The 26,238-nt window shown below is 34.4% G+C and overlaps 2 protein-coding genes across 2 annotated transcripts; both read left to right on the top strand.

The window, feature by feature from the left end:
• Positions 1-5,327: 5,327 nt before the first annotated feature.
• LOC120121371 lies at positions 5,328-7,706 on the top strand. The gene is made up of 5 exons (XM_039140740.1): positions 5,328-5,348; positions 5,567-5,691; positions 5,792-5,835; positions 6,760-7,319; positions 7,396-7,706. The coding sequence occupies exons 2-5, from the start codon at positions 5,578-5,580 to the stop codon at positions 7,704-7,706; spliced, it is 1,029 nt and encodes a 342-aa protein (XP_038996671.1). The 5' UTR covers positions 5,328-5,348; positions 5,567-5,577.
• Positions 7,707-7,807: 101 nt separating this feature from the next.
• On the top strand, positions 7,808-9,440 carry LOC120121447. Its single transcript, XM_039140797.1, has 4 exons — positions 7,808-8,419; positions 8,511-8,615; positions 8,722-8,881; positions 9,137-9,440. Exons 1-4 carry the CDS (start codon positions 7,827-7,829, stop codon positions 9,344-9,346), a joined length of 1,068 nt encoding a protein of 355 aa, XP_038996728.1. The 5' UTR covers positions 7,808-7,826; the 3' UTR covers positions 9,347-9,440.
• Positions 9,441-26,238: the final 16,798 nt, after the last annotated feature.

Genomic DNA, 26,238 nt, shown 5'->3' with positions numbered 1-26,238 from the left:
TATATTTGGGATGACTACAAGGATAAGAATAAAAAATGAGTATTTGTTCTCTCTACTTCAAATGAGGACACTGTCATGATGTGGCATCGTAGGTTAGGATATCCAAATTTCCTGTATTTGAAGCATTTGCTTCCAATGTTATTTCGGTATACAAAAATCAATTCCCTGAAATGTGAAATCTACCAATTGTCAAAACATACTCGTGTTCCTTATCCTTTGAAGCTTTATATACAATATAAACCTTTCTATTTGATTCATAGTGACTTATGGGGGCCAAGTCGTGTTAAAAACATTACGGGTGCTAGATGATTCATAACATTTATTGATGACAATACTAGAGTATGTTGGGTTTACCTTCTAAAAGAAAAAACAGAAACACCAAAAGTATTCCAGAATTTCCACTCCATGATCCGAACCCAATTTGACTCAAACATACACACGCTCCGCACTGATAATGGAAGTGAGTATTTCAATTCTGTTTTAAGCCACTATCTCTCTGAACAAGGCATCATTCATCAAAGCATTTGTCCTGACACACCTCAACAAAAAAAATCTCAGAAAGAAAAAATAGACATCTACTAGCTATTGTTCGAGCCTTAATGTTTACCATGAAAGTTCCAAAATACCTATGGGGGAGGATGTCCTTACTGCATGTTATTTATTAAATCGTATGCCCTCTAGAGTTCTTAATCTCCAAACTCCTTTACATGTCCTACAAAAAAGCTTCCCCCTATTTCCTGTTCCTATCATACCAGCCAAGATATTTGGTTGTAAAGCCTTTGTACATAATCACCAACCGAATCAATTCAAACTTGATCCCCAAGCACACCTATGCGTCTTTGTTGGCTACTCATCCACACAAAAAGGATACAAATGTTACTCACCCACCTTGCGTCGTATATTTGTCTATCATGATGTCACATTTTTTGAAAACGACCCTTATTTTTCTGTCACTCATCTTCAGGGGAGGCTCTTAGTGAAGATGAGACTCTTCATACTCTTCTTATTATACCCCCTGAGTCTATCCTTAACACTACTGTCACACAAAATTCTAAGGGTGACCCTGTCCTCATAACACAAGATTTGAGTGTTCCACTGGAGAGAAATGAATTTTCCAGCGATGAAATTCCCATTGGAAGTAAGCTTCAGTAACCTAATCCCTCTGATAAACCCCAATTACAGCTTCTAGAAATCATTATTTATTCTCGAAAACATTTTCCTCCTAAAAGCGACACAACAACAATGCCAAATTCATCCAACTCCGAGGACTGTCCTGTTTGAGATCAGTCTCCTGGTTCGTCGAATATGGATCTTCCCATCGTTGTTCGTAAAGGCACAAGAGCTTGTACTCAGCATCCAATCTCTCGGTTTGTATCCTATGGAAATTTATCTAAAGCTTACAAAACTTTTGTAACTAATATTGATAGTGTAGAGACTCCAAGAAATGTGAAAGAGGCTTTGGAATCAACCGAATGGAGACATGTTGTTTTTGAAGAAATAAATGCTCTAAAAAATAATGGAACATGGGAAGTTACAGATCTGCCATAAGGGAAGAAAATTGTGGGTTGTAAATGGATTTTCACCACAAAAATCAAGCCTTATGGGAGTATTGATTGGAATAATGCCCGACTTGTGGCAAGAGGCTTTACTCAAACCTATGGTCTCGACTATGATGAGACGTTTGCCCCCGTTGCAAAGCTAAATACTGTTTGAGTGCTACTTTCCTTAGCTGTAAACCTTGATTGGCCCTTAACACAACTTGATGTAAAAAATACATTCCTCAATGGAGACTTGAGCGAGGAGGTATATATGGATTTTCCACCAGACTTTGAAGAAGAAAAAAGACGAGTATGCAGATTAAAGAAGTCACTATACAGACTAAAACAGTCCCCAAGAGCTTGGTTCAACAGGTTTTCCAAGGCTATAACCAGTAGGAATTACACCCAAGGGCAAGCAGATCATACACTATTTTACAAACACTCGGGAAGTGAGAAATACTCTATTCTTATCGTCTATGTTGATGATATTATTCTAACAAGGGATGATTCGAGTGAGTTGTTGAAACTAAAAGACTTCCTTAATACAGAATTTGAGCTTAAAGATTTGGGGAATCTCAAATACTTCCTTGGCATGGAAGTAGCACGGACGCGGACAAGCATTTCTATTTCCCAACGAAAATATGTTCTTGATTTATTGGCTGAAACTGGCATGCTAGGTTGTAAACCTGCCGAGACCCCAATGGAGTTCAATTCTAAGCTAGGCAATGATGATGATGGGAAGAAGTAGACAGGGGGAGATACCAACGAATCGTCGAAAAACTAATTTATCTATCTCACACTTGACCTGATATTGTATTCGGTGTGAGTGTCATCAGTCAGTATATGTATGCTCTAAAGGAGAAACATTTGGAGACAGTTTACAGGATGCTAAGGTATTTGAAGGGAACATCGGGTAAACGTCTTTATTTCAAGAAAAACACCAATCGTGACATAGAACTTTACACTGATGTTGATTGGGTAGGATCAGTGAGTGACAAACGATCTAGAAGTGGTTATTGTAGCTATGTGTGTGGCAATCTTGTGACATGGAAAAGTAAAAAATAGTATGTTGTGGCTCGTAGCAGTGCAAAGGCAGAATATCGAGCTTTATCTCATGGTATATGTGAGGGAATTTGGTTACAAAGATTAATAAAGGAACTTAAAGTATCCTATGTTAAACCTATGAAGGTATATTGTGATAATCAAGTTACTGTCAGTATAGCACATAACCCAGTTCATCACGATCGTACTAAACACGTGGAGATAGATCGTCATTTCATTAAAGAGAAGGTAAATTCAGGAGAAGTTTGTATCACCTATCTTCATACTAAGCAACAAGTTGCAGACTTGCTAACTAAAAGTCTGAGTAAGAACGTGTTTGAAGATTTTATTGGCAAGTTGGATTGATAAATATCTACAAACCAGCTTGAGGGGGAGTGTTAGAAATCCTAGAATTAAGGGACTGAATCTTCTTCCTTATTTTTAGGAGTTAACCTAGTGTAAATATGTCTCTAATTGTAGTTCCTAATTTTTAGGGATACTTTCCTATTTTGACATTAATTCTTACTTTAAAGATGTAATATGCTGTTAGAGAGATATCAGAATCATTTTTTCTCAAAACAGTTCAAATGTAATAAATTGGAAAATGATAATACATACAAATATGATATTTATTAATTTAAAAATGTTGAACGAAAGTGAGGTAAGAACAAAACTGTCCTTTTATTATTTAACAATTTGGCATTGCCATTATGCGATTTTCCCCAAATATATCTTTTCATTATATATTTACATGTCAAACACTCTTTCAGATATATTTCTCGATTTAACACACTTTGCAGAAAGGCACAGTCCATGTACCGCGATCTGGTGCCACGTGGGGTAAGGAGCGGCTCATGCACTGCGCCTTCCGCCACGTGTAAAGATATGTGTTAGTTTCGTAAATATTTTTATAATAGTGCCTAATACATAATTAATTTCTGTTAGGGTGATTGTTGTGTAAAAAATCAACTTTTTTATTTATTTTTTGTGTGTGAAAAAAAGCATTAAAATCTTTAAATATTCTTTTACAAATTATTTTATAACTCGATAAATTTTGATTTTTGTATAAAAAATTTATTGACTTTTAAAATTAATTGTTTAAAAATATAAAAATAAACTTTTAATTACAATTGAGAGATCATATGAATTATTAGTCATTAATTATTATTTTTTAACAACAGTTAATAATGTTTATTCATTTTTAATAAAATTAGAATTTAATATGTATTTTATATTTTTTTAAATAATATTAGAAAGAATATTTTAAATATATAGGTGATATTTTTAGTTTTACCTTTTTTATTGAATTTATTCATTTTTAATTCTTTTTTTATTGTATTTTTTGAATTTTAAATATACGAGTTATAATTCAGATTAATCATTTATTCTGCTATTATTCAAATTAATTAAGAAAAATTATGGTAAAATGTTTCTAAAAAATATATAAAATATATACACAAAAATCTAAAGATTTTCCTTTTTTTGTGTTCTCTAAACTTGTAACAAAATTCAATAAAAAAAGAATGCAAAACTAAAAAAATATCACTTATATATTTAAAATATTTTTTCTAATATTAATTTTAGAAAATATAAAATGAATATTAAATTCTAATTTTATTAAAAATGAATAAAAATTATTAAATGTTGTTAAAAAATAATAATTAATGACTAATAATTCATTTTGGTCACTCAATTGTAATTAAAAGTTTATTTTAATATTTTTTTATATTTTTAAACAATTAATTTTAAAAGTTAATAAATTTTTCAAAAATATATGAAATTTATAATTTTTTAAATTATAAAATATTTCTTATCATCATCATCGTCATTTTGTAAAAGAAATACTAGTTATAAAACTTTTATAAAATTATTCATATTTTAAATTATTTACCCTCAAAGTTTTCCTATACTAGATTATACGTATTATGTAATTTTATGCAAAAATCAAAATTTTTCGAGTTATAAAATAATTTACAAAAAATATTAAAAGATTTTAATACAGAAAGTTTTTTTTTTTTTTGCACACACAAAAAATAAATAAAAAATGTTAACGTTTTTACACAAAAATTACCTTAACAGAAATTAATTACATATTAAGTATTATTTTTAAAAAATTTATGAAATTAACACCCGATCTTTACACGTGGTCTAAGGAGCGGAGTATAAGCCGCGTCTTTTACCACGTGACATAAGCGCTATGCATGAGTCGTGTCTTTCTGCAATGAGCGTTTGATCGAGAAATATATTTAAAATGATATCTGATAAGTAAATATATAACAAAAGGTGATTTTTTAGAAAAATAACCTTGCCCTTAATTACCTACAAAAAAACCTCGTAATTATCACTGTAACAGACAATAATATCCTCGGGAATCAAATTGATAATGAAGATAGAAGTCTGCAAAGAAATCAAATTTGAAAATATCAAAGAGAAGTGTCAGTCACACCAAAGCTCCCGCCCTTCGTATTCATGGTTCGTCTCTGTATTTTAATTAATATTTAATTTCGACAAATTTATCTGCGTTGATAATCACAAGACAAATTTAGTTGCACACTTTGATTTTAGCAAATTGAATCTGATTCAGAACCCCACACCTATATTTGGGGGACGGCCTTGTTTTTCTGACTTTTCCTTGGATTGTTTCCTCATAGATTGTTGGAAAGAATAATGGGGAATCTCCCTTTCTTTTTAATACAATTCTAACTCTCATATCCCATATCCACTCCTTTTTCTTTTTCCTCTTTCTCAAATCATCGCATGGTTCCTGATGAGTTTAATTCAACCCCTCTTTCTTGTTATCTGCTTCCTTTAAATGTCTGGAAAATTCGCCTTCCTATTGTTTGTTTCCCTTTGTTTAATGAAGGTCTCTGGAAAAATGTATGGCCATTGTTGATTTGAATGAACCAGTTTCTGGTTAAATAATGTTTTAAATTATTCTGGAATCTTTTTGTTCGTGTGTTTATGGTATTTAGTTGGATTAAATAGATACATTAAACAGATGTCTTGTGGCTTTGAACGAACCCCTCTACATACACGGAAAGTGTCAGAGGTAGGAAAGGCTAATAGGTCCAGGAATTCTTTGCAGCTCGATGGTTATAGAAGATCTTCTCAGGTTACATTTACTTTCTTTAATTTCCTTACTAAATACTTCAATTCATACTCTCCTACTTTGTTATTAAATAGCTTAAGTATTTTTTCCCTATTAAATTCAGGATTCCAGAATTTCTTCTTTCAATTTGAGAAACATTGATCAGAGGTAATCCAATGTACTTGCATGTTCTGCGTCTTCAAATTTAAAGTGATTCACCGGAATTTGCTTTAGGTTGCTTTTAAAACTTGAATTTGATTTCGCGTCAAACTGGGTAATGAATTTGAAATTTAACTAGTGTTTGGATTATGTTTAACCGCTTCTCCTGAATTCATATTCCCAAACGTAGAAAATGTTCTGTGTGCTTTAGACGATAATTATCATTCTCTTTGGGGAAGTGATTGTCAAAATGATTTATATTGCATCTTTCTTTTATATTTTGATACTATAGAAATTTTTTACATCTCCTTCCCCTTGTCAAAATAAATAAATAAATAAATAAAACTAGGGAAATTTTTAAATAGATTTTTCTCACCACATAAGCTATAAGCCAAACCAGTCAAATTAATATAGGTCAGGTTTTTTTCCCTACTTGCATGTAAATATGTATCTCCATGTTTTCTTCTTTAAAAAAAAGGGAAAAAAGAGGGGGGAAAAGAATATTCATGTCATTTGTGTCCTTGAATCTAGGAATATCATCACAGCATTTGTATATACACACACATAAACACACAAAAAATCCAACTTTAGATACTCTATTAATGAGAATTTTAAAGTAATTTGCATTATAAATCACATAAAATGTCATTAATTTATGCAGATTTTATTAAATAATTTTAATGCAAAAATCATTTTAACATGCATATCTGACTTATTTTCTGAACAAAAAATCCATTTTGGGGTTTCGGTATTAAGCCATGTATGCATTTTGAGTTAAATTTTCCTCGCAAACTAGACAAAATGTTAATAAAGGCTTATTTGGTTGCTATTCACATTGATAATCTTGTGTTCTTCCATAACTCAGATGTGACACTAATTTGTAATGTCATAAATGCATATAAACCTTGTGTGACTGGGTTTATCGCTTTTTAGGTGTACCATATTGACTTTCCCAACACTCGAGTGTGATGGGCAGTGGAGAATTATTGCACTACCCTTGCAATTTTTTGATTACACTGAACGTTTCGGAAATGGAACTCGGGTCAATATGAATAGCCTGCATCTGGTCCCCTCTCCCTCCGTTAAATCATTTAAGGTTGATGGACGGGAGACACAGAAAGGGCCTCAACATGATCAGATTACTTATTCTGCCAAGCCTTTTAGAACCAGAAGCTTGTCGGGCTCCAATGTGCAACAACAATTCCGCAACCGCACCATTGTACATAAGATGACTAAATCGAGTGAAATGTCCTACTGTTCTTCTCGTCATAGTTCTATCACTTGCTATGATTCTTCTTCTGTCATGTCAAAAGGATCCAATGCTACTATGTTTATTGATTGTTCCGAGGTAGACAAGTCTACAAAGAGGAATGCACAGAAGAAGGCAAGAAGGAAGGGGAAGCATAAAAAGAAACATTTGTGCGACTTTGGCACTTCAGAATATGAGGTTTGCGTGGAGTATGCCTGTGGAAGTTCAGGATCAGAATGTTGTGGTAACTAACTATGACATTAATTCGCTACAAGTTTCACCATTTGATGTTTTGCCTAATATAACTGATCATCTTGCAGAGAGCAGTAGTGGTGTTGTTACAAGTTCCCAAACACAAAATACATGCACATGTGACATTGATGAAGTGGATACATCAGAACCTATTTTACCTTCTCATGCTCAGAAGTACGGGGAGCATACATATAGCTCTGAAATCAGTAGCGAGGACCTGCAACTTTCTAGGTGTCAAGGGGATATAGAGAGGAGGCATCCTTCACGTACAGGCTCTCTTGTAGGTATACATCAGAAGGATTTCTCAGACAAGCATGATTCTCTAGCGTTGGATCCCTCTTCTAAGAATCTTGGAAACAGGAACCATATTCAAAAGTGAGGAATGTGAATTCTAGTATAAATGGAAAAGAAAACAATCCAAATGGGGCTAATTTTTACAGCAGGTGCAACTTATTTAAACAAGATAGCAAAGGCATTAAATGATGGCTACAGGGCACAAATGGCATCTGAAGCTGTTCAGGTGGTCACGGGTGACCCCATTGCGGAGTTCGAAAGGCTTCTTCACTTTTGTTCTCCAGTCATTTGTCATTCAGACAGTTCAGTAGGCTGTGAAAATTGCTTTCTGGATCAGGTTCCCAGTGCTCTATTGTGCAGACATGAGACACCAAATATGCCATTGGGATGTCTGTGGCAGTGGTATGAGAAACATGGCAGCTACGGATTAGAAATAAGGGCAGAAGATTATGGAAATAGAAAGAGAATGGGTATTGATGAGGTTGAATTCCGTGCCTACTTTGTGCCATTCTTGTCAGCAATTCAACTCTTTAAGAACAGTAAAACTCATTCCACCCCTGGAGTTTCAGAGGCTTGTGATACTGATCCTATTTCAACAAACTCTACTAATGTCAGTCAACTTCCAATATTATCAGCTCTTGTCCCACAATCACAGTCTACAGAACCGAGTAGTCAGTCTCAAGTAAATGATATTAGATCTGCAGTTTCTCCTAAAGATGTCAAATCTGTTGACATGGAACTAGTTTTTGAATACTTTGAATCTGAGAAGCCTCATCAAAGACGAGCCTTATATGAAAAGTAAGTACTACTTTTATGTCTACTCATAAAATTTGATGAGTAAACAACAATTTCATTTCAAAATCCTTCACCTTGGATCTATTTGTTTCAGGATACAAGAACTGGTTAGAGATGATGTATCTCCCAAGTGCAAAATGTATGGTGATCCACTTCATCTCAACTCCATAAATATGCATGATCTGCATCCTCGATCTTGGTTAGTGACAATATGCTTCACGAAACAAAAAAGTTTAAAAAATGTTCCTGTTTTATATGAGATCTCTGTATTACTCGTTTAATGTATGGTTGCTTCTATATTTCAGGTATTCTGTTGCGTGGTATCCTATATATAAAATTCCAGATGGAAATGTCCGTGCAGCATTTTTGACTTACCATTCACTTGGCCACTTTGTTCGTAGAAGTTCCAAGTTGGATGCATGTGTAGTCTCTCCTGTTGTGGGTCTTAAGAGTTACAATGCTCAGGTACCAAAACTAATAAAACTATGCATCTGATGTCTCTTGGACCAAAATCATGTACTAGTTTTGCCTTAATTGCTTATTTATAATGTCTTGTCCAGATATCAAATCTTTTAAACAATCGTGAAAATATAGATGTAATGTGCAAGTATCTCTTCCATTAGTTATCAAATCTTGTTTTGCCGCCAATGATTGTTGTAGTGCATGTATTTTAAAAGATGGTGTGAATTGTTTGGTGGTAAATGCACATATCATGAACAGGGGGAATGCTGGTTTCGGCCGAGACACTCGTCGATGAGTATTACCCATGAAAACCAGGGTGAAGGGAGCCCTTCTAGAATACTGAAGGAGAGATTAAGGATTCTGGAGGAGACTGCGTCGCTTATGGCAAGGGCTGTTGTCAACAAGGGAAATCGGACATCGGTAAACAGACACCCCGATTACGAGTTCTTTGTCTCTAGGCATCGATAGTCACTCATGTGCAACTACTCACCAAGTAACCTGTTTCAGCTTGACAAATAGTTTAGCTTATATTCAGGTAGAAGCTAACCTTGATAGGGACTTCATTTCATACTGTTGTACAGTTGTTTGTACGACTGAGTTCTGTTATGTTTGTTTTCAAGGAACATCTACATTATTTATTTATTTATTTTCTGTTTTTGGAGTAAATTTAGTATCATGTTTTTAATTTTGCAAATTTTGGTCTTAAAATGTTTGGAAGGACATCATTTCTTGTCGATTTCATAAGTAAACTAATGGTGCCGAATTTCCCATCAATTTTAACAATATTGCAATTAATTTTTAAAACTCGTCATTTCAACGTAACAAAATATTTTTCTGAAAATTAAAGATATCTTCAACCGTCGATGACTATTAAAATCATTTTTAACTACTCTATCAATTACTATATCTTTCGCTCTATTTTTCTAACTAATTCCCCACCATCCCCATCTCTTTTCTTCTCTACATCAATATGACCTATTCTACTTAAAAAAGTTATAATCCTTCAATTAATTTACAACATTTATCTTTTGAAGCTTCATTAATTACTTATTTTTTTCAATCTCATGCTAGTTTTCATTGTGCGAGGATATTATTAGATATTGTGTTAGATAAGCATCTATGTCAGTCTTTGATTTCATGTAAATATAAATTAATATTTAATATGTTATTAATAAAAAATAATAATATCACAAACATTATATATGCCAATGAGTGGTAGCCAATATAAAATCTCAATTGAAAACGTTTCTTTTACTTTAAAATGCAGAACTTCATTAGTCAATTATAAAATAATTATGAAAAACAATAATGTCAGATCAAATGTAACAACCTTTTTTATTTGTAGTAATTAAGCACGTGCGATAATAAATAAAATATACGCATGCTTTTTTTAAAAAAAAATACAGAAATACTATAGATGCCTTCGACAACACGCAAGTGAATGTACTATAATATAAACCCTCAAGGTTTTCTCTTCTTATATGTCTTAATTCACTATAATATATTTTTAATTATTTATTTAATATTAACTAAAAATATATAATAAGAAGAGAAAATAACTTCAGTGACAAAAAATGCCTTATAATATATGATTTTAACCAATTTTTTTTGGATTTGCCAAAATGACCAACTAAATCGCAATACGATCGATAATTCGCAACGCGATCTCCGGTATCGCAAATCAGTTTCCAGGTTCGCAACGCGATTCTGACTATCGCATTTCGCGTTGCGATTTTTCGGCTATCGCAATGCGAATATGTAAATCGCAATGCGATTATGACTATCGCAATGCGATTCTGACTGTTGCAACGCGATTCTGACTATCGCAACACTGAATTTCAAATTCGCAACAGGTTTTAGTTTCGCAACACAAATGTTTTGGGTATATAACTACGCAGCAGAAGCAACTCATAACCTAAATCCCTAAATCGCAACTCATTTCATCTCCATCTATCACTCTCTCCGGCAACATCCGTTCCTATATCCAACGACATCCTTCCCCATCCGGCAATAGGTTTTAGTTTCGCAGCTCGTTTGTTTAGTAAATTAATTTACAATAATGAAATCATCTAATGTTGATCATGTTTGGATAGATTTGTGTTTTGGAGGGTCATGGGAGAATGTTTATGGTGTTTTACAATATATGCCTTTACCCATGAATCTTCAACTAAAATTGTCATTAAAAAAGTTAAATTATGAAACTCTAATGTTACGTGTTGCAAATAAATTGAATTTAGAGCCCTTAAGTGGATTTAGGCTATCTTATCAGAGAAAAGGTAAAGTTTATTTGTTAACCGACAATGAAGATGTTGAACGATTCATTGCTTACATTAGTGTTTCGCAAGATGATGTTACATTGTATGTTGTTGAACCTAGAAGTAGTGAAGTTGGGTCAGTAGCGGGTAGTAATCAACTAAGTTTTTCAACCCCAATTTATGGTGCTCAAAATTTAATGGTTCCACCACAATTTCATCACCAAGCAAATTTTGTTTCACCACATTTCCAATACCAAACACAATCTCAAAACCCACAACCTTTCCCTAATCCAAATCCCAATAAACTTTCAGCACCAAATTCCGATTTTCGTATTAACCAATTAGACGATGATGAGCCAACAGAAAAAATTGTGAGTACTAGTCGGTATTCGAAATTTGATCTTGGTCAATACCCGAACTTTGATCTTGGTCAATACTTGGATTTTGATGATGTTTCAGAAGAAGAAATAGACCCTGCGTGTAATGATTTTGATATTGATCAATACCCGAATTTTGATGATGAAACAGCCGCTGCCGAGGAAGATGTTGTTGATGATAATGAGGAGGAAGTTACGACTGTGAATGAACATGTTGAACATCCATTCTGTAATTCATATAACCCTGAAGAAGAAAAATAAGAAGAAGAAATCCCCGAAGAAAAGTCCCCGAAGAAAATGCCACGGGAGTATAACTGGAATATGCCAGAATTACTTCAGATACCAGAAGAAGAGTTGGTAAAAATAGCAGTTGATTGTTACACAAAAATTATTCGTATCAAGAAAGATGATTGTTTTGATACAAAGGAAGACTTGAAGATAGTTTTGTATACGAAATGTGTGGAAGATGACTATCAACTAAAAGTTAACAAATCAAGCAAAGATCGTTTCGAAACAAGGTGTATGATTGACAAAAACTGTACGTGGCGTATGATTACAAAGAGGATAAAAGATTGCGAAATGTTTCAAGTTAGGACTTTTATTGATAAACATACATATTCAAGAACTCAAGTTTTTCCTCACCATAGACAGGAAAACAAAAAGGTGTTGGGTGGTTTTCTGGCTGAGTTAATGTTTTTTAATGGCATGGCCGGGGACATGAAATTATGACTGACATGAATGCTCGGTTCAAGATTAGTATCTCATATTCTCAAGCTTGAAGAGCCAAATGTTATGCCTTGGAATTGTTGAGGGGGTCGTCAGAAGCATCGTTTGCCCAACTGTCTGATTATTGTCACAATTTAAAGCTGAAAAATCCTGGGTCGGTAACTCATATCAAAACAGATAGAGATGGACGCTTTGAGTTGCTGTTTATCACCATTGGTGTTGCGGTTAGTAAATCAATATAATTTTGTTGACTCATTTTTGTTAGTTACATGCATTTCACATTTAAATGATTATATTTCTTGTGTATATGATTTTGTAGATTCGTTCGTTTATTACTTGCATGCGCCCAGTTATTATAGTTGATGGAGCACATTTAAAAGGTCGATACTTTGGAGTAAACTTATTAGCAGTAGCCGTGGATGCTAACAATGGGATACTGCCAATAGCTTACGGGGTTGGCAAATCTGAAACCTCTGATTCATGGACATGGTTTATGGGGCATCTTAGGGATTGCATAGGTCCTATTAGCAATCTGACAATCATATCCGATAGGGCAAACTCAATTGAAAACGCTCTTAGAAGGTGCTTCCCAGATGCTTTTCATGGACTTTGTGGTGTTCATTTATATAGAAATCTAAAATCAAGGTCTGCTGGTATAAAAAATCACAAATAGACATACTGGAAGGCTGTAAAAGCTTATCGGGAAGTGGATTTTAATAAGCATATAAATTGTTTAAGACGTGTTTTGCCTCAGTGTGCTCAAACACTAGAAGATGTCGGGTTTGAAAGATGATCAAGAGTACATCAACTTGGAGCAAGATATGGTTTCATGACGTCTAATAGTGCAGAATCAATCAACGCTCTAAGTCGTCATTCCCTGAAATTACCCATTACTATGTTAATGGAGTTTTTTCGAGCCTCTATTCAATAGTGGTACTACAAGAAAAGAAACCATGCATGTATTATTTCTTTAAATTCGTAACTTATCATATATTTTACTAAGTATTATTTATTTAAATTTACAGGAACATTGGAACATCGTGTTACACCGTGGACTGAAAAAAAGATAATGAAACGTGTTGTGAAGTCAACTTCATGGAGAGTTGAACCATGTTCAAACACTTTGTTTGAAGTACTGGATAATAACTTAAATGGGCTTGTTGATCTAAATGCAAAGACGTGTAGTTGTATGAAATGGCAAACATCTGGTTATCCGTGTGGGCATGTTATAAAAGTTGCTCTTTATCTAAACCAAGATGATTCAATCGCATACGCTATGGATTGCTACACTACAGAAGTATATCGACAGACTTATGCCGAGATTATCTACCCTATTCCACATCCTTCTGAGTGGGACATACCAGATGACTTACAAACAGTTTTGCCACCAGCCATGGATAGAAGGCTACCTGGTCGACCAAAAAGTCACGATCGTATACCGTCTAAGGGTGAAGAGAAGAAGAGATCGACATATAGTCGGTGCAAGGAAAGTGGTCATACAAGGTTGACATGTGGATCACCAGTGCCATCACAATCATCTTTTCCTCTACCAAAATATGGATTATCATCAAAATCCAAAGCTCATATAGTGTCAAGAAAAAGGCAATCAAAATCGCAATCGCAATCAAAATCCCAATCACAACCGGCTTCACCTTTTGGGACTATTAACTTAAGTGATTTTTAAATGCAAACATTGTATTATGTGTAAACTTTTAACATTTTCAGTTAGACATGTATTAGTAACTTGAGTTTGAACATTGCTATGATCTGTTCAGTTGTTATCACTTATTACACATTCATTTGAATATCGCAACGCGAATTTGACTATTATGTGTATTTTATGTGTAAACTTTTAACATTTTCAGTTAGGAATGTATTAGTAACTCGAGTTTGAACATTGCTATGATATATTCAGTTGTTATCACTTATTACAAATTCATTTGAATATCGCAACGCGAATTTGACTATCGCAACGCGAATTTGATTATCGCAACTCAAAAATCGCAACGCGAATTTGACTATCGCAACATGAATATGACTATCGCAACGCGAATTTGTCTATCGTAATGCGAATTTGACTATCGCAACGCGAATTTGATTATCGCAACGGCTATTTGACTATCGCAATGAGAAAATCGCAACGCGAATTTGACTATCGCAACGCGAATTTTATTATCGCAACGGGTATTTGACTATCGCAATGAGAAAATCGTAAAGCGTATTAGACTATCGCAACGCGAATTGACTTTCGAGTTGCGATTTTGTCTTTCGCATTGCGATTTTGAGTTTAGCGTTGCGAAAGTGTACCTCCAACAGGTCTTTTGCCTTCAATATGATACAGATTGAAATCAACAAATCAACTTTTACATTTCAATCAATTAAACAAGAACAAATAAGAATTATTTACACATCAATATTAAACAAATTAACTTTTACAAATCAATTTTTATAAATCAATTAAACAAGCAAAAAATGATAATAATTCTTATTTTCCTCATCAATTAAACAAATCAGACTTTTAAAAATCAATTAAACAATCAAAAAAAGTGTACCCCAAACAGTTATTTATTCACCCATACATCAATTTCACGCAGCTCACTTCAGGATTAACCTGCAAAAACCAAACATTTGCTCAAATAACACTTTCTACACATCTAAAACCAACAAACAACAAATTATTATTGAATTCTAGGTACTTAACAACACTTGCATTTGACTTACAAATTGTTTATGGACACTTTCATAATGCGGATGCAGGTAGGCAGCGTCTCGAATATATCGCTCTAGCCATAAAATGCCGAAACCACAAGCCTACTACACCTCTATCTCTATCGGTGGGAGGTAGAAACTGTGTACTTCCTGTCGTCAAACACTCCAAGCACATGCATACGAGAGGACCACAATCCCCTCTGGCTTCCGGCGTTTATTGTGGCGCGGTCTCGTCTCTGATAACTGTAACATTGAACTTCTTTGGCTTCTTGTTTCCAAAATAAGTCCAATAATTAATCGCATCCAAGAATTTAGCCAAATGAGAGCTCCATCCCTTAATAATATCTCTCAAATCAAACAATGATATGTAATTTATCATGCTGTCATATACTATTATTTTCAGGGATGGGAGCTGAAGCTCGACGATAAGCCAATGAGTACGTTCCAAAACAAGGATAAACACCTGCAATCATAAGTAATAATTCAAATTGCGCACTTATTTATGAACACCTTTAAAATATTTTAAAAAAATAAATCTAACCTTATCGACCTCCCACCATGCAGGATAAAGTTTAGCTTGTCCATTAGCCAACACATATGATTTCTGTCTTTGATTCTTCAAGTGAACTACGTGAAAAGACGTCGGCATAATTGTATATCGCGTATTTTTTTTATTTTTATTTTTCTTCAATTTCCTTACTATTAGAAGACGTGACACCCATGCATCAATATGCTGTTTTACAAAAAAGGACATATATTAGTGAATTACATAAATTTAAAAAAAAATCAAAATGAAATATAAGAAGAAATATAAGACTTACCCCCCCATCGAAATAGCCATTGTCTTCAACCCCTAATAACACACCCAACCAAGACCATTCAATCAACAAATGCATATCATCGTTGAGTTTGTATATGCTAGCGTAACACCCTTGGCTCCGCTCATGTAGATAAAAATCAACTGCTGTCTTAGCCCAAAGGGTATTATCCAGAATTGTTTCCGGTAGTTGTTTCCTCTCCACTTCATCTGCCGGAATGGTACTGGCTAGTAACTTATACGAAAACCAACAGTCATCCATCATCTCTGGCACGTGAGGGGGTTTCTCAATAATTCGATATATTACGCCGTGTGAATCGGGATCTAGAATGTTGGGAGGGACCTCTTCAACGATGATAGTGGCCTCTTGAACGGTGGGAGGGGACTCTTGAGGGATAATAGGGGCCTCTTGAACGATAGGGGAGGCCTCTTGAACAATGACAGGTGAGTCGGGCTTTTTCTTACGAATTCTTCGCACTATTGGGGTGAACGGAGACTTAATGGCACGTGCACGCCGTCTGATGTGTGAACTCCGTCTTGCAAGAAAAACCCGACGTAGAGCATCCACCTTAGCGGGCCGCTAAAAATAAATTAATACATAAATCAGTAAATAAACAGACATGATATTAAACAGTGAAAACAAAGACAAATATATTTCAAACTTGCACGGTATTCACCCAAGTCATTATTCTATCATTGTTCACAAAATGCATCAGATAACATTCCAGAAGTAATCACTTATATAAACATTTAAAAGGACAACATATAGGTTTAGTGCATGTTCAATGACAACATAAAGAGTAGTAGTTTATTCTTGAAACTTAAATTTTCAACACTGTGAAGTTAGTATTTGTCTTTGTCTTTTGGTTAAAGTAATGCAATTCATTCAAGTTTCAATGTAACCCCCACAGACCGATAAGGGTAACCAGATCTGATCCAGGGTGTCACATTTGGGCCACCGGAGCGACCCATTGTAAAAATAGCGGAAAATTTAAAACTTTTATTGAAACGTGTAACTTATAAAATTAGTTTTCACTATTTAAAAATAAAACATATTTCCAAACTCGTATATAAATCAAAATACAATTACATGCCCCCTAATCACATGTACCCTACTCTGCAACAACGCCGGACGAACTCCCTTACTGAAGTCGATAGATGCACTGGTACAATTCTTTCAACCTGAAAAGGTGAGTAATAGAGTGAGCTTTGGAAAGCTCAGTAATACAGAACTACCAGATGATGCTGATGAACGTGCAGATACAGATAAATATTTATTTCCTTATTGCTTCTGAGCATTTACATATTTTTATGCTGAGCAGAGATTCTACTGATATTTCGGGTGCTAACGGACAATGAGCTTTCAGTTCAGAGAAATATTTCGGATGACTGAGTTGAGGAGATCAGAATAGGTTTTCTAGTGTGTTCTCGAAAAATTCAGTAAAAAGATACAGATCTTTAAAACATATATATATATATATATACCCCCATCCGTTCACATCATAAATGTGTAGGTTCCCCAGAACCATACACCCAACCGCACATGCCATTTAGACCCTGAGCACAAAGCCGAGGAGTCTGCAGATAATCTTCCTCCAACAATAAACCCCCAGATAAAACATTTATCCGTCGGTAAACGGAGATATCAGAAATCAAAACATAATTCAGATCAGATATCAGAACAGAATCCAGGTTAGGAATCAGAACTGATTTCAGATCAGATGTCAAAACAGAATTCAAATCAGAAATCAGATAAAATATTCATATAAGTAGGGAACACACCAGAGTTTACAAATATTATTCAAAGGTACTGGATAATCTTAGCAAGTAGAGAAATATGGATCTTCAGTATACCGATAGAATGTCGGAATTTAGAATCACTATTGTAAAAAGTTCAATAACTGACGGAATCATCAGTTATTCAGAATGTGAATTATCAGGATCATATCTTATTCGGACAATTTTCAGAAGTTGTACGTAATCAGAAGGGTATTCAGAATCCTTTGCATCCATGTCAATTGATCGGATAATCGAACAACTTGAGAACGAAGATTCAGAACCTTAACAATCTATGTCGACTGGTCAATTCATTTTCCTTCCAGGGTATTTACCCTTTAATACCACAAATTCTTGTTCATATTTCATTTTCAAAATTAACGTTGAATAAATCTTCTAATGTCTTTATTTCATGTTCACGTTTCACCATATCATGAAATACTGACGTACTTGATTTTGTAATTCATAATCCATAAGAACATTACATCATATATGTTCATTAACATTTCCAGATTCATCCAACTCACTTATTCAATCCTCAGTCCTTGTGGTTACTTAATTTATTTAGCATTCAAGTCCATTCCAGATACTTCGGGATTTTCCAGAGTAATTCAAGCGTTCCTGATTTTTCAGACACATGCTGCACTTCTGTTACATTCAATTTGGTCTTTGTGGCTGATTTGTCGTGCAAACGTCCAATTCTTAGTACTGAATGCGAACCAGAGTTGAACTAAGTTGAATACTTCTAAAATTTATCATCGAGTCAAACTTAAGAAGACGAACACGCATTCCAGTAATATCTATGTCATTCAGGTATTGACATAGCTTTAGGGTTGATCTACTCACTTAAATTGTGTTCCATTGCTTTTAAAGGTAGGCCAATACCTATGCTTATTTGGATTCTTTAATTAATCCAAGACATTTACTTACTTTAGGCCATAAGGGTATTTTGGTAATTTTGATGTTCAGTTTTATTCCATTCATTTCAGAGCTCGAGGATATCCAATCATTCCTTAGCTTGGTGACATTCTTGAGTCATTTCCATTACAGGGGTATTTTGGTCATTTTACAGATCCACGGTATTTCAATCTTTTTCCTCCATTCGGTCTTATTATTTAATTCCAATTTATATCTTTTACTTTAGTCCTTTCGAATAATTCTGACAGCAAAATACCCCCATTAAATTATTCTTCAAGTATTTACTCATTATTCGGATATTTTCGAGTCAAGTGTCTTCTCAAATTTTACAAACGGAATATCATGAATTTTCTTGCTAAGTCATGATCTTAACAATCAAATCTGTACTTAATCGACTTAAGTACGAATCCTCTAAGTATTTTCTCATTCAGGGTTAACTCAGACTATTCGATCTATTAAGGGTATTTCTGTAATTTCTTAACCAGATAATTTCGATATTAGCTTTTAACGAAAATAATATAATTTAGAGATCCTATGATTAATTGCTTTCCCGAACCTTCTCTAATCTTGAAGTGATTCCTTAACAGACTTATAGTATCTTGCATAAACCCTCTTGGTGTTAAAAACCGGTTATCCATAATTTCCAAGTAAAACTAACATTTCCTTATGCACATGAATAGTTTTAGCAGATCAATAATTCTTTTCAGATTTATTAATCTACTTCCAGAGACAATTCTTGTCATTTTCCACCATAAGGGTAATTTCGTAATTTTACCTAATCGAAATATTCTCATAATTTATCATCTAAGTACCTTTAATGAGATAAATTATAATCTACAATCCATGATTGATTCTTTTATCACTTAATTTCAGAACTTGTAATTTAATTCCAACTGTCCTCCAATTTCTTATAATAGTCATCTGAGCCATATTCAGTTATCTATTTTCTACCATATTCATATCTAGTGTAGATCTTCATTTATTACACATATAAGACCAAACATTTCCATTCATGCATTTACCAATACCAACATGTTCTATAAAGCATAAAGAGGTAGTAAAGTATTACCTCGATTTCCGTGCAATACTGATCGACCATAAAAATTCCATTCGAACGCCTTTGATCTTCAATTCAACTTCCAATAATTCCTCAGATACATATCAACATAAATTATATCAGAAACGGAGCTTAATTACGATAAACTGATCGAATCGGGTGATAAATCAGTGAAAGATGGCTTACCGAGTTCGAATTTGGCGAAACAGACTTCGGATTCGGATTCAGGACGTTGAAAGCATAAAATATGACTTTTCGGAAATTTGGAATTTTCGGTCAAAATCAAAGTCAACGGGTTTGACTGACAATTTCGAGGCCTTCGGGTTCGAATTTCGAAAAACGGACAGCGGAATCGGATTTGGAACGTCGAAAAATGTCAGGATAGGTATACTCGGTCGAAGTCAAATGTCGTTTAATGCCCGATCAAAGCCAGTCAAAGTTTTGGTCAACAGTGGTCAACTCCGGTCAACGGGTCAACGATCAACGGGTCGGGTCGGGTCAACGGGTCGGGTAAACGGGTCGGGTCGGGTCGGGTCAACGGGTCGGGTCGGGTTGTGACCGGTCAAACCAATCAAAACAATTCCAAAACCGGTCAAACCGGTCACTTTTCCCTTCCCCACACGCAGTGGCGGCGCGTGGGGGCGCGTGAACAGTGATAAAATCCCGGAAAAATTTCTAAAAATTATTTTGAGCGATTTCGAGATACTTACAAAGCTCGGTTCACAATTTTGAACGGCGGAGAGCTCGATTTCAACAAATCGGGAAGTTTGACCGGTTCACCTCCCAACGCGCCGCCGCCGCCGGAGAAAAAGGAGAACACCGGTGGACTCGGAACGGCACAAGGAACACGATGGTGCGGGAGGTGTCGTAAACGGATGACCCGATCGTTGTGAATCGATGAAAAACCAACTAAAACCGAGTTATTACCGACGATACTTCCGACTGAAATTCACGACGAACGGCGATGATTCACGACGAAAGGTTTGAGGGGTTTTGTTCCTCGGTTGACAACGAACGCGATGGTTGTTTCGGCTCGTCGTTTGGAGGTCGGACGTCGAGTAGATCGGAGTTGGAAGTTGGGTTGCTGGAGAAGGGAAATCTGGAAAATTTCTGCTGCCTGCGCACGAGAATCAGATTTATAATTCAACATATTAAAAAAATGGTTAAATCATGGGTTTAGCCACTGAACTTTCTGCACTTCTGAAAACGGTCTGCCAACTTTAGAACTTTACAATTTAATCCCCTGTTTCTTTCAAAATACCAAATTAAATCCACCAATTTATATTTTCTTAAATTTAGCCCCTAAATTGGGGTGTTACATTCAATTTGCAGAAGAAGAATAGAATCTGAAAGTTAAAATCGCAACACGAATGACTATCGCAACGCGGAAATGACTATCGCAACGCGAATTTGACTATCGCAATGAGAGAATCGCAATGCGATTTTCATTTCGCATTGCGATTCTTTCGTTGCGATAGTCAAATTCGCATTGCGAAAGTAAACTATTCTTCTTCTGCAAATTAAAACTTGAATGGATTGCATTACTTCAACCAAAAGACAACCAAAAATAAATACTAACTTCACAGGGTTAAAGAATAAACAGTTTAGCAGTATTGGCAGCAACCGAATGAATTTACTAAGCAATCTAAGTGAAATGGTTAATCTAAGTGAAATGGTTAATCTAAGTGAAATTACGAGTAAATTTATCATCAAGTTAAATATGAAAAATATTAAACTTACCTCATTGCGTAGAGTATGAACCTCATTCTACAACGATGCTACCATCTCACGTAGAGCGGCTACCTCACCACGTAAAGTAGACACCTCAACACGCCATGTACCATTGTCATCGCGTAAAGTACCGACCTCCTCACGCAAGGCATTTACCTCATCACGTAACTCCCCTAACTCATCACGTGGAGGTGGAGAACAGGGAGATAAACGTCGTGGCATCTTTGTCGGTCGCCTATCATGAGGTGATGGTGGAGAAGAGGCTCGATGATGTGACAGAATAGGTGATGGCTCTCGTTGTGGAGGTGTATAGTCGGGTCGATCAGGTGATGGCTCTGGGTGAGGTGATGGCTCTCGAAGTGGAGGCTGCTCATCATCCGTGCCATCAAAAAAACGCTTACTAGCTTGCCACCAATCAGTGGCAAGCTCAGCTTCTGTGGGTGTCAGCCTCTGTAATGGAGTGTTGGACTCCTAACAATATAAAAGATCAAACAAAGTTAAACGTGTACTAGTAATAACTTGTTTATAAACATATGGTAGTATTTGTGTTAACTTACATTATTTATTGTCGTATACGGTAGTAAATCTTTCCATTGCTGCAAGGTCCGTTTCTTCTTCTAGGAAATAGCCCTAGGAATATCATTATAAGTTTTTAATGCATATGGTTGTATGGCGGGAAATGCCTCAAATATCCAAATCTACAAACAATATAAATAACAAATATTAGTAATTGTTAAATAATAATTAATTATAATTTTGGAAACATTATATAAAAATTCTTACCTTAAAGGCCCAAATAAAGCCTGACAAAGTGTATTTGGAACCATCGCCACGCAAACTTTTTCGATCATCAAAGGCAGACGACAACTTATTCCATGTAGCTTTCCATAGATACGAACCCCACGGAAACAGGTTCCATGCATTTAGGTCCTCTACCAATTTAATTAGATCATTAGGAATAGGTTGTCTGGCCTCTCTACCTAAAAAGTCGGCATGCAAAAGTATTAGAAGGCATACTCGGACAACATCGACGTCATCCATCCGAGTAAAACCATTTTTCTTATTCAATAATCTCGTTAAGTCTTCCACGTGTAAATTCGGCTTCTTCATTGACAGCTCAGGAAAAACCCCGGGATAACCATGATAGGCGGGTAATATGTCTAGTGTACCGACCTACATCATCGTGTCCGAAGCGTAGACCGGTGATTAAGCAAAACTCCTCCCGCCCAAAACACGTATACGCCGGTGGAAAATCAAACCATATCTCTTCATCAAGACGTTGTATAGTCTCTGGTAGATCGCTAGTCATGGTTTGAAGAAACAGATGGGTCAACATAGCATCTCCACCCGGATGTTGTACTTTCAGCCATAGCCCGAAGCAAGTATCCTCAAATATTTTTCTTTGTGCAGGTGAAAGCTTCGACGCAATTGTTTTGGCCAGACTTAATTTATTTCTTAAGGTCAATTGAGCCGAATAAAAGTTCTACAAAAACAATAAACATACCAAGTTAGATATACCAAAAACAACACTGTGAAGATATACCAAGAACAATAAACATAAAGAGTAGTAGTTTATTCTTCAAACTTAAATTTGCAACACTGTGAATTTAGTATTTGTCTTTTTTTTGTTGAAGTAATGCAATTCATTCAAGTTTCAATTTGCAGAAGAAGAATAGTTTCTGAAACTTAAAATCGCAACACGAAAATGAAAATCGCAACACGAAAATAACTATCGCAACGCGAATTTGACTATCGCAACGCGAAACTAAAATCGCATTGCGATGCTGTCGTTGTGATTTTCATTTCGCTTTGCGATTCTCGGTTTCAAATACTAAAATTGAAACTTGAATGGATTGCATTACTTCAACCAAAAGACAAAACAAAGACAAATACTAAATTCACAGGGTTTAAAGACTAAACAGTTTAGCAATATTGGAAGCAATCGAATGAATTTAATAAAGAATCTAAATGAAATGGTTAATCTATTATTGAAATTACCAGTAAACTTATCATCAATTTCAATATGAAAAACCTAATAATAATGTAAAAATTTCAAAATAAAAATAATTAAAAAAACTAACCCTCGGTGGTTGATTTGGTTGATTTTCCATTTCTGACCGTGAATGATTATGAGGGTGGCGGTGGCTCTGAGAGATGGAGATAGACGGATTTCGCCGGAGATGGGGACTGATTTCGTCGGAGATGGGGACGGATGTCACCTTAGAGAGTGAGAGATGGAGGGACTGAGTTGTGATTTAGGGTTTTAGGTTATGAGTTGCTATTACGGGATATACTGTGGACGGTTCAGTGTTCCGATATATTAATATTCGTGTTTGGAATTTGAAAAAAAAATACGCGTTGCGATAATAATGGCGCTTTGAAAATCGCATTGCGATAGTCAGCATCGCGTTGCGACAGTCAGAATCGCGTTGCAACAGTCAGAATCGCGTTGAGATAGTCAGAATCTCGTTGCGATAGTCAGAATCGCGTTTGCGATTTACATATTCGCATTGCGATAGTCAGAAAATCGCAACGCGAATTTGAAAAATCACAATGCGATAGTCAGAATCGCGTTGCGAATCTGAAAACTGATTTGCGATACCGGAGATCGCGTTGCGAATTATCGATCGCATTGCGATTTAGTTGGTCATTTTGGCAAATCCAAAAAAATTGGTTAAAATCGTATATTCTAAGGCATTTTTGGTCACTGAGGTTATTTTTTCTAATAAGAATTTATTGATTTTCTTTGACGTGAGTGATTATTTATATATATATAGGATGAACTTCCTTAAAAATTTAAAATTATCATATATTTTAAATTTTATTTAGGTTTTTTTATTAAAAATTTATTTTCGTCCCTTAAAATTTTATAAGTTCAAATTTACCTTTAATATAAAATTATGTGTCCACCGTTACATATATATAATTTTAAAATAAATAAATACCTATTTAAATTTTAAACATCAAATATATCAAATATATATATATATATATATATATATATATATATATATATATATATATATATATTATCATTTTAAACTTTCAAATTTAATATTATTTTTAGGGATTAATAAAAATTATGTTTTTTTCTTTTGAAGTTAATAAAAATAGAGTTTCGAATAGTATAGGAATATAATTTTCAAAGTTGACAGTTGACCATGCCCTCATTATTTTGTTTTTTTTATAGTTATTAAAACTATGTCAGATGATATACATTACAATATTATGTGGTCCAGAAAAAATAACATAAATAAACATCTAAACAATATGCAAGAAAAAAAAAGAGATTGGTAAATAAATGATTGAAATTACATTTAAGCGCAAAAAATCAGAACATTTTTGTAATCAATTTAAATTATAAATTAAAACAATTTCTTTAAAAAAATTAATCAAAATATTTTTTATAGAAAGCATATAGTTTTATTAAAAATAGAAAATATTTAAAACTACAATGAAGATTTATGAACATAATCGTAAACGTAAATTAAATTATAATTAGGATATTTTATTATAGTCATTAGCAAAAAAACTAGCCACATATATCACATAAGGACCATAAAAGGAAAAAAGTTACAAAACCTAACCAATGGTCGAAACAAATAAAGATACGAACAAGTCTGACTGCATCAGCAAACAAACTAAAAATGAAATGAAACTACTGAAAGAACACCGAAAAATCACAAATCAGAGTCAAACAAAGTGAGAAAACTATCAACGAGCACAAAACGCATATTCAAATCAATCAGAGAGTCTAAAGCAGGGAAGATCAGCAGGATAACAAATAAGCGTCATCTTGATCAGTCGTGGAGATGTCAAATCTAACCATGTGAAAAAATATAAACAAGAAAACGGTAAAAAATCATAAGCTATCAAAAGGTAAAGTAAACGTACCACAAATGTAAAGATAAGCGTGTCATAAAGGTAGAGAATATGTCACAAAGACATAATTATTCTTATTAAAAAACTAAAAAAATCAAAAATAAATATAACCGACGGACGGCAATCAGCATCAAAACCAATGTCGTTGTCGGTTAAATAAATTAAAAAAGAAAAAATTGAATTGATGAATAAAATGAATATAAATTATAAAAAAGGGGAAAAAAGAAAGGAAGAGAGAGGAGGAGAAAGAAAACGGCTCAATTTTAATCAAAATATTATAATGCAATATTGATTACAAATAACATAATATAATTGTCCAACTAATTTCACTTTTTGGGTTTTAATCAATATAAAAACAACAATAAAGTCTATTAAAAAAACAATAAAGCATAAATCATCTCTCAGCAAACCTTTGTTTTTGGGTATAGTGCACCAAAAGTCATTGAATTATATGAAAATGATCTTTTTGGTCCTTGAACTTTAAAATATTACAAAATAATCATTCTGTTTATTGAACTATTATAAAATAATCACTAAACTTATAAAATTATTATAAAATAATTATTAAATTTATTACTATTATGACATCACATGGATCATTTAGTAACAGTTTGATTAGTTTAGTAGCTATTTTTGTAACATCCAATCTTACAATGACCACAAAAAGATCATTATAATATAGTTGAGTGGTCTCTAAGTGTATTTTGTACTTGTTTTCCTCCTATAAATACCTCTAATTATATAGGCCGTATGGTGATTGAAGGGGCAGTAGTTCTTCAGCTGTAGCAACATGGGATCATCATACACAAAAGATGGTTTAAGCACCTTAGACCCTTCAAAAATCTATGTCCAGGAGCTTGTAAAAGGAGGGCCATCAATCCCAATCCCTCAACAATTCATACGTTTAAATCAAGAACCACCTCCTCCCTTCTGTCACCACATCTCCAACCCCTACCATTGACATGTCTCGTTTGCTTTCCCAAGATGACCACTGCCATAACCTTGAGCTCCACAAACTGCACTCTACCTGCCAAGATTGGGGTATCTTCCAGGTTCTCCATTTTACAGAATAATTCGAATTCAATCGTTTTTTTTTACGGTTTCGGAATCTT

Source organism: Hibiscus syriacus, unplaced genomic scaffold, assembly GCF_006381635.1.
Source record: "Hibiscus syriacus cultivar Baekdansim isolate YM2019G1 unplaced genomic scaffold, ASM638163v2 tig00110372_pilon, whole genome shotgun sequence".
NCBI classification, from domain to species: Eukaryota; Viridiplantae; Streptophyta; class Magnoliopsida; order Malvales; family Malvaceae; genus Hibiscus; species Hibiscus syriacus.
The sequence above is the reverse complement of the archived record's forward strand: the minus strand, read 5'-3'. Positions and strand labels throughout refer to the sequence as shown.